This window comes from Phalaenopsis equestris, unplaced genomic scaffold (assembly GCF_001263595.1).
Source record: "Phalaenopsis equestris unplaced genomic scaffold, ASM126359v1 Scaffold001178, whole genome shotgun sequence".
In the NCBI taxonomy this organism is placed as follows: Eukaryota; Viridiplantae; Streptophyta; class Magnoliopsida; order Asparagales; family Orchidaceae; genus Phalaenopsis; species Phalaenopsis equestris.
In genome coordinates, this window is record NW_018165617.1 from 113,334 (window position 1) to 123,214 (window position 9,881).

Consider the following 9,881-nt stretch of genomic DNA (forward strand, 5'->3'; position numbering starts at 1 on the left):
GTTCAACTCGTTAAGTAGCTTGTGTTAGATTCGTTCGTTAACATGGGAGTTGAAGACAAACTTCTTTTTAGCTCGATTTATAAATGATCCGAACACAAACTAGGGTTGATTTGTTTGCGTTCAACTCACTTTAGTTCGAAAGAATTAAATAGTTAAATAATAATATTTATTTATATCATTTTTATGATATTTTTTATACTATATTTTATAAAATGCATATAAAAGATTTGGATGATATCACCGTAAAAAGTAAAACCTATGTGCTAGACATATAAAAAAATAAAGATAAATCGGTATGCACTTGAATTCTCAAGAGAAAAAAAAATGCTAATGGTGTGTTTGGGGCAGCTTGTGCATTTCAGGATAAGCTATTTATCCTGAAACGCAGCCCGCAAGCGGGCAGCGGGGTTCGCACTTATAAGTAACCAAACGCGGTTTCGGATAAGCTCGTGAAACGCGCGAACCAAATGGTACGGCGGCATTTTGAAAACGCCGCCCGCACTTATAAGCTACCTCAGACGGGCCCTAAGTCTAAGTCTAATAGCTTCTCTCTGTCTCACTTCTCTTATATTTGTTTGTGTCATATATATAAATACAAGTTACATGATTGCCTAAAAAAGAGAAGAAAAGAAAAATCAATGCCCCCCAAAAAAAAGTCACGGCCTAATTTTCTTTTTTTATTTAGTTCCACGTGTGCCGGTTTCCTTAGAGGTATATTGGTGCTTAAATATGGGGAAACCTTAATTTTGAGCACTATAGTCATATAGCCCGCATGTGAGTTCTAGGTTTTGAGCTCTCATTTGAGCCAAACACGAGTTTAATTCGAACATTTGAGCCAAACATAAATATGATATTCATGAGTAATTTTATATACACGTCGAACACAAATAAAAATAAATTTAACGCGCCGAATATGAATAAATCTTGGACTCACTCAAACTCAGCCGGTTGACACCCTACATCTCGCATTGATTTTACAATTTATTAAGTTTTGTTTATAAAAATAAGTTAAAGTCCTATCTAAATTGTGAATATGGCACTCGGACTGGAGAAATTATTGAATACGTCTCTGCATGTGGTGTCCGATCCTGACCGTAGATCACGGTTATTTCAGTTTTTTTTTAAAAAAAAAAATTTAGATAGAGCCCATCGAAATACATCCTGACCGTAAATCACCTCGGACACCCCCAATACGTATGGAATAATTTCTCCTCGGACTGGGCCTTAGCTCTAATTAATCCAACCGAAACTGAGGATGTCAAATCGGCAGTAAGGCCGTTTTTCTGGTAACGGTAACTAATTTAAATTTTAATTTATAAAAGGGCAAAAAAGGAATATACTGAAGCAAAACTGCCGTTTCTACTCTTTTACAAATATATAATTATTATAAATTAATAACTCAAACTCAGCCGTGCGAAAAATTATTACATACGGACACCGTATGCAGAAATGTATACCGTATCCGATCTCCACCGTTCATCAATTTTTTTTTTTAATTTCAAAAAAAAATAAATAAAACAGTGCACACTGTTATACACTTGTTGTGGTAAACGATGGAGATCGAACACCGTATGTATTTCTGCATACGGACAGCTGCAGACCCGCACGGCCCACCGCCTTTTCCTAAGGCCTCACTTTCCCACGAACAAAAAAATCTAAATCGGCATCTTCTTTGAAAAAAACAATTTTTTTAATTATTTTAAGCTGAATATAGCAGTTTAAATATAAGGCTGAAATTGTCACAAAAAATTTATGGATTGGAATTTTAAAAAATAGCTAAAATGATTCTAATTTTATAAATAATAATATTTTGAGTGTTATGTATGTAATTGACACTTTATAAAATAATATTTAACGTAGAAATAAATTTATCTTGGAAATATTATAAATTATCATCCAAACTCTTAAAAGTATGCCTTACAAAACATTCTAATGATATTATTTATCCATAACTTCAATTATGTATTTAAAATATATATGATGAAATAATATTATAAATAAAAATTTTCCCACATGCTCTTCCTGCTCGCAAGCCCAACTCTGATCCCGCTGGTTGCCAGAACTCTAATCAAGTTAGAAACTGCTGATTTGAGCAGAAAGGCAGGATCTTTAGTCCATATTTGTTTCAGATTTGTTGGGTTATCTTTCTAATCTTCCTTTGTGGTGGTCTTCTTCTTTGAATTTTTTTTCTTATTTTCCGGCGAGAGGAAGATATATATTCTTTCATGCATTTGGCTGAGCAGGGGATGGCCGAAGATAGGATTCTGAGTCATCGGGTCAAGGATTTCGCTTCGGTTTCATGATTTGTTTCCTTTTTATTAGTGTTTGGTCTTTGTTTCTTGCTAAACTATGTTGGTAATGCGCCATTTTTGAAGTTGATTTTTTATGGTATTGTTTAGAGGAGTTCTGAGAATGGGGACGTCTTTGTTTGTTTGCCATCTTTGATTTCGAAAACAAGTAAATCATGCTTTTTTTCATATTTGATTTGGAGGACTTCATTTAGTGTGCAAGTTTTCATTTTTTTTGAAAATTTTCTGATATTTTTCTTACTTTTTCAGAAAATTCTTTCTTCTTTGAGGAAAAAAATAATGAAAACATAATAAAAGGTTGTCCTTTTTTTAAGTGGGACAGAGTTATGTAAGTCTAGTTTCGTCTTCTTCGTTGGCTGTCCTTGGCATGAGCGATTGCAAGATGCTGTGTGGGCAAATTTTGATGCGTGTTTTGTTGAATAATGTTAGGCTTAGAATACTATTAATTATTTGGTCTAATAAGAAAATATACACTAAAACGTATTTGTACCGAGGATGCCTAATAGTTGTTCCCTCTGTGTATATAAAATAAGCATTCTTGCTCTTTTTCAGACTCGAGGAGCAGAAGCTATTCATCCGTTGGCCTTATATAAAACTGGTTTCTTTTTCAGAATTCCTTCTTGTTTTGTATCGCATTTATTTCATAAACTTTTTTTTATAAATAAAGTTCCTTGATGAGTGATATCTGTTTTTTCGTTACCGTGTGTGCCAGAAACTGTTGGAGCTTTTTACTGATTGATTCATGGTGTTTGTCCCTGCAGATTTAATTTCGAAGACGGATTCAAAAAGGAACTTTTTTAATATCTCATCTACATTTCAATCATTCTAACCGCAACTGCATCCAAATTTCAAAGCAAGTGGGATCAGGAGGTTTGCTTCTCCTCTGCTCTCTGCTCCACCATTGTTCTGAGTATTTCTTCTGAGTTATGAAAGGATAGCCAGTTTAAAGTAGCTGATTTTTTGATCTGCCAAGTCATAAACACTTACCTATAAAGCTTTTGGTGGTGTCAGTTGTGATCTTTTGTTAGTTCTGTTGAATTGGTGGGAGCGATTTCTATGATTAGGAGAATTAAAGTTTATAACTCTTCATAATCTTCCTTTTTTTTTTTTTTTTGTTTCAGAACGCAAATATCAAATTTATGGCTATGTTTGCCTGTTGGTCTACCTTGCTGGTAAGGAGGAAGAAGAAATCCAATGTGAGCAACAATAACAACTTCGATTCCACTTCTTTCTCGTTCTATTTCAACCTGTTTGCTAATTTCGAAGTCTTCTTATATAGAGATTTTCTAATGTTGCGGATGGTAACAAGAAGGGAAGTAGCAATGGTGACCTTCGGGTTAAGCCCATTAATCCTGTTAGCCCTTCCACTGAAAATGGAATCAAAGCGCACTCTTTAACGGTCTCAAAATCATTTCTTTCTGTAAAAGAAAAAACTCTTTCCATTCCTAAGGTTCTGAGTGATGATAGCTTGGCAAGACCTGAGTCTACAGGGGATGCAGCTTATGAGGCAGGTGATGAGCATGAGATGGTTCTATCAACAAAAAAAGAATGCTCTCACTTAACTCTCCAACCCAAAGGGGAACTTGTTTCCCATGGACCAAACACTGACTTAACCAACTATGTATTTGAAAAGATGGAGACAGATAAAGAGATTGAGACAAAGATTGGAAGTGGGCATGTTAGTGACCCTGGAATGGAGAGGACAGCTTTCTTAGAGTCTCCTGTGCTTAAGCGCTCATGTTCAAACATTGAGACCAAGCTGGCTAAACAAAGGTTCAAGTCTCCAATAAGGTCAAGTTCTTACAGTAACCTCCAGGACCAAACAGGAAAAGCAACCGTAGAAATCACTTATGAAAATCACCATAGTCCATTATCTGTAAGATCCTCTTGCAGTGCAGATCATGTGATGCTAAAGAGACGGTCTTCGAGTCAGGTTCTTCCCTCCAGAAGCAGAAAAATCTGGTGGAAACTCTTCCTTTGGAGCCACAGGAACCTCCACAAGCCTAGAGCTCCTCAAAGGCAGATTTCCATTCTCAGTGCTCCCGTTCAGAAGGAGGGATATTCTTCTGATACTTTTGAACCTGGCCATAAGCTTGACAAACATAATTGGAAAGCAGCACAGCCTGAGAACCAATGGGTCGCGTTCTCTGTAGGATCTTCGCGTATGGACAGAGTTAATGCTTGGATAAATAGCCTTGAGGATTGTTCATTCTTACCTGTTAATGTTGATGAGACAGACGATGGAATTGAAGATGAACAGATAGCTGAGCTTCATCACTTGGAGAACGAAGAGGCCTCTGAAAAAGTATGTTCTCATACTTGTCGTCGCGAAGCGGAAGATGTGGCACAAGCTAATAGTATTATCCAGTCCTTAAACACATTCTCTTCTGTGGCTCATATCTCGGGTATTGGATTGAAGGTTATTCCTTCTATTTCCTCCTTTGTCTGCCTTAGATCTGTTAATCTCTCTGGCAACTCCATAGGTTTGCACCTCAAGTATTGAAAGTGATCATATGATTATTTTGCCATTATAGACAGTTAAGCTATTACTTTCTTTGCAGTTCACATTACATCAGGATGTCTTCCTAAGAGTCTTCACACCCTGGACTTGTCTCGGAACAAGATATCAACAATTGAGGGATTCAGAGACCTTGAAAAATTGAGAGTTGTCAATCTAAGCTATAACAGAATCACAAAGATTGGTCATGGTAAGCGTATAAAAGTATTTCTAGTAAATGTCTTTCCTTTTTGTTAAAATATGATTTACATTGAAAATTAAAAATCAGGTCTTTGTAATTTTGCAACGCAAGCTAAGTTTTAATTTATCAGAAGTTCAGTGAAAGTTTTTTTTTTCCCCTTACAAGTCATTGATGAGTATAAATTTATAAGATTAGAAAGGCCCGGTAAAGTAATAATTTAATGATTTCAGAGATATGTAAGGAAAAAATTTTTATGATTAAAATGTCATCAAGATGGACTTTTAACATTTAGATCTGCTTTAAAATTAGTGCAATGTTTAACTATTTATATGTTGCATTAGTCTCAAAGGAGATGCAATGGCTTCGAGGTTTATTTGATCAAAATTTTCATCACTATACCCTGAAATAATTTCTCTCTTTCCAAATGCAATATCCAAAAATCCACATTTAGATTGTCGACACCTAGCATTTCAGTCGTTGGACCAATAAAAACTCTCACATGCAAAAGTGTACCATACCCAGCATAATTTAATTGGTCCCTCTCATCGAGTGTGATATGGCTTCGCTGTAAAAGTAGATCCTTGCCAAGTGCAGCAGTAGCATAATAAGCTTTAGATGCTCAAAAATTTGAAAGGATGGAAATTTCATTTAAATATTGTTTGTGTTAATTATGTTGGTCACATTCTTTTGTATTATGAGCCATCAGAATTCAGGCATACTCATGTGCTGCTACTTGAATTATTGTCCTTTGTTATTACTTTATCAATTAGAACACAGAATTTTTGTTTCTGGACCCATTCCGCAGTCCTTTCAGAATGCTCAGCTTTGAAAGCGTCCATTATGAATGTGATGACTTCCTTGACCATCCAGAGTCCTGATTTCTTATTCTGAAACTAGAAAATTTGAACTCCTAACGGTACACAAACCTTAATTATTTTTCTTTGGCAGAGAATGACCTTCTCATCGCCGTTCATTTAGTTGAGATCTTCATTATCTGCCAGCATGATTAACGACTTTAGAGTCTAAAAAATTTCTTGATCAAGAGTTCTCCTAATCACCATTTCTATGTTATATAAGTAACAACCTAAACTCTTACTCATCTAGATAATGTCCGCTGTAGGCTAATAGCTTCACGGTTTTGTCTAGTTACTGTAACTTCTCATATGAACATGCTTAACTTTGAAGTTTCCGATGAAATTCCAACCATTATATCAAAAGGCATCTCAAGTTCAAATTCATTCTACAAGGGAGTTTCATAATACGTAATAACTGATGTCTTCTTTATTATTCTTAGCCCAAATTAACCTACCAGTCAGATAGGATTTTAGAGGTGAGCCCTACTTTCTTCAATAGGTGGCTCCCACCTTATATCACTTTGACTAATTTAGGATTTCAGCGGTGGCAAAAATAGCTTAACAGGTAACACTTTATTTTATATGACATTTAGTTCTCATTTTTAAGTGAGCATGCATCGCGCTCTGATACATTTGTAATAGCTTGAACTTTTACTCATCAAGATATTGTCTCCTTTGGCCAAATGTCTTCATAATTTTGTTCCTTTGGCCTAGCTTCCTATGACGTCATCCATCTAAAAAATGCTCACATACATTTGAAATATTTTTATGAAATTCCAACCGTTATACCAAATGGCATATTCATGTTTAAAAGTTTAGCTTCATTCTACTTAATAAAATGTTTCACAATATATTTTCTTTTTCTTGTTTGATAAACATATCACTTAACACCTAAAACTACAAAAACCTAATCATCTTCTCTTTTTTTTATTCAGGACTATCGAGTTGCACTGTAATAAGAGAGTTGTACCTTGCCGGCAATAAGATTAGTAATGTTGAGGGGCTTCACCGTCTTCTAAAGCTTACAGTACTTGACCTCAGCTTCAATAAGATAACTACAAGCAAGGCTTTAGGCCAGCTTGTTGCAAACTACAACTCTCTCTTGGCTCTCAACCTCCTAGGCAATCCGATACAGACAAATATTGGAGATGAACAGCTGAGAAAGGCAGTTGTGAGCCTTCTGCCTCATGTTACTTATCTGAATAAGCAGGTTATCAAGCCCCACAGAATGCGGGAGGTTGCGACGAAAAGTGTAGCCAAGGCTGCACTTGGAGATGTTGCAAGATGTTCCAGAAGAAAGTTGACCAGAAGATTGAGCCAAGGTTCGGGCTCCTCAACCAAAAGCAGAGTTTGTGGCAAGGGAAGACACTCAAGCTCTGGTCGGAAGTAAGCTCAGTAAGCACAGTGTGAGAACTTTCCTTCCCTGTTCTAGTTGGAAATTGCAACTGGCAGATTTCTCTTTCATGCATATGGCAAGCTTTAGCTGGAGAATAAAAGGGGTCGTAGTTTTCTTCTTCAAGATAAAGATTTTGCGTCGTTTAAGTATTTTATTGAGAACTCATGTCCTACTTCATGTAATTTTTTTGATGTAATAATATGTGTCCTTGTATAAAACTATAGCATTGTTCCTCACTATTATCTGGCTGGCTTTTTGGGCTGGATGAATTTTCGTGTAAAATAAGCATATAGATTGTAGGGACTCGTGATATGTGAAGAAAGCTGCACAGCAAATGGAATTTTTTAGTCAAAACTGTGAATTTGGAGAGTTCGGTATGATGTATATAATGCTTTTCAGACTAAAACTATAATTTTTTTCCCCCCAAATAAGCCTCGTTTTCCAGCCATATCCAAAATCCAGATAACTGCTATGGTGGCCTGAACATACACTAATTATCTTGAGAAGTATATCAGAAATGTGTTAGCACTAATCTGGAAGAAAACCAATGACCATAAGACATGAAACTACAGTCATGATTGCCCATAGAAGCAAAAGCAAAGATCCCATCATCAGAAGATCAAAGACCAGATTGGTCAAGTACAAGTCCTTTGGGTTGGGACTTGAAGTCGGCGAACGAAAGTTGTCCGAGCCAAAGATTAAGATCTATCAAGCCAAGAGAAGGCATCGGCCCAACTCTCGCCCTAGCATCACCAGCTGCCTTACAAGTGTCTTCACGACTCTTCATCGAGATGCTGAAGGTTCTCACCATCATAAACTCCACGAATACCTCAAAGGAACCTTTTATCAAGGGGTGAGCTACTTGTCGAATTATTTTGACTCACCCTCTGCTTGATAACTTAGTCTCATCCTAACTATAGAAGCTCCTCATCTAGGGTTTGATAGTTGACAACAAGACAAAGCAGCCGACCAGTTGACTCGAGCCGGTAGAGCATGCATGGATGATCGAAAATCAAACAGAGTCGAACGACAACCCCCAAGTCAGCATAGTTGGCCAAAGGAGCTTTGCCGATCTAAGGCCTGCCAATCTCTGCTGACCAAGTGATAGGGTAGTCAGGTCATAGGTTGATGTATGTAAATACACAAAATATCCTATAAGACTCCCATTAAAGTAGGGGTAATCATGTAATTATGCACACGAGGGTCATTTCTATGGTAAAGTCTAATCAATGAATCAATCAGAGAATCAACAGAAGTTCTCTCATTCTAATGTTCATTGATGCGCTCTCTCTCTCTCTCTCTCTTTCTCTCCCATATTCTACACTCTATTCTTTGATTATGATTCACATGAAAGATTCGGATTCAACATCCTATAAAGTACGATGAGCGTGGAACATGTCAGTAAAAAGAAGAGGAGCATCACAACGAAAAAAAACTCACAAGAGATACAATGCAAACTTGGAGTGCACTAGAGAGTTTGTGCAACAACAAATCCTAGAGCTAAAATACCAGATGACGGGTTAGATGTTGGAGGCCATCTGAGAAGCAATAGCAAGGGGAAGGGAGCAGAACCCCTAGGAGAGGAAGGGTCGGCACACAACAACTAAAAGGTAACTCGAGTCCCCGACAGAGTAGGAGATTCTTGGTACCATACAATGTTGGGTTTGTGTTGATGGATAAATAGCGATTCAGATGTACTAAGGTGCCCCGTCGGCCAAAGAATATGTTTTATCGATAAATTTGTGACGTTGAGCACCCATAAAATCTCAAAATCTCCTAGTTGGAGTCGTATAAGGGTCAAACTGATTTGGCCAACCATATTGCCTCCTTTGAGTCGACCATTTGGCTGCTAAGAATTACTGGCGCTTTGAAAATATCGATTGTTCTTCACCACACTAAGGGAGTCGGCCCTCAGGTGGTTTATGGATTGTCGACTGGACTTATCACCTCCTTCACCGACTGTAAGAGAATGTTTGTGGCGCAATTCACCAACTCCTAAAAAATCCAGAAGAGTTTGCAGGCCCTGCTACAAATCAGGCAGGGGAAAAATAAGAGCCTTCTCTCATTTATCACAAGACTCCAAAAGGAGATTTTAGAGGTGGGGGATATAGAAGCTGCAGTCGCACACGCCGTCCTAGCTCATAGTTTAAAGGAAAGACCCTTCCACTCGGCTCTCGGTCTCCAACGACCAAATATATTAGCCAAATTGTTGGAGTTGGCCAACAATCACACAATAACCTTTCGGCCGAAGAATACAACTCCACCCCAGCGCTCGCCAGAGCAGAATGAATCACCCGTCATCTATATAAGAGGGCCCCCAAGGACGACAAAAAACGATTAAGATGACTCACATCCATTCACTCGACAATGGTGTGAAGACAATTAGCCACCCTGTGAGAACATGGGTGTCGGTAGGAACCATAATTGAGGAATTCATGCATGGTACTCTGACCAATGATGGGCTCGCTGCCATGAGCGACCATCAAACAATCATGAGACCACAAAGGCCAATCTATTGAATGTCTTGATGTTGAAGCTGGCAGAGGTCATTCAAAATAAAAATAATTAAAAAATTCACCATTGATAAAAGCTGAAAATTTTCTCTGAAGCACAAAGAAGTAAT

At 37.5% G+C, this 9,881-nt stretch overlaps 1 protein-coding gene across 3 annotated transcripts; it reads left to right on the plus strand.

Annotated features, from left to right (window-relative positions):
* Window positions 1–2,740: 2,740 nt before the first annotated feature.
* Window positions 2,741–7,678, plus strand: LOC110033421. Of its 3 annotated transcripts, none has more exons than XM_020737393.1 (6): window positions 2,741–2,907; window positions 3,071–3,179; window positions 3,431–3,505; window positions 3,589–4,792; window positions 4,871–5,017; window positions 6,798–7,678. In XM_020737393.1, exons 3-6 carry the CDS (start codon window positions 3,449–3,451, stop codon window positions 7,250–7,252), a joined length of 1,863 nt encoding a protein of 620 aa, XP_020593052.1. In that variant the 5' UTR covers window positions 2,741–2,907; window positions 3,071–3,179; window positions 3,431–3,448; the 3' UTR covers window positions 7,253–7,678. The 3 variants fall into 3 exon arrangements, with proteins under 3 accessions (XP_020593052.1, XP_020593054.1, XP_020593053.1); XM_020737395.1 differs by having other exon boundaries at window positions 3,589–4,714; XM_020737394.1 differs by lacking the exon at window positions 2,741–2,907 and having other exon boundaries at window positions 2,935–3,179.
* The last annotated feature ends 2,203 nt before the right edge of the window (window positions 7,679–9,881 follow it).

What these genes read in the sequence shown, in the direction of transcription:
- LOC110033421 (XM_020737393.1), top strand. Translation starts at nt 3,449, where the DNA reads ATGGCTATGTTTGCCTGTTGGTCTACCTTGCTGGTAAGGAGGAAGAAG. An exon ending in GGAGGAAGAAGAAATCCAAT is followed by an intron (nt 3,506 to 3,588) that starts GTGAGCAACAAT and finishes CTTCTTATATAG; the next exon opens with AGATTTTCTAATGTTGCGGA. An exon ending in AATCACAAAGATTGGTCATG is followed by an intron (nt 5,018 to 6,797) that starts GTAAGCGTATAA and finishes TTTTTTATTCAG; the next exon opens with GACTATCGAGTTGCACTGTA.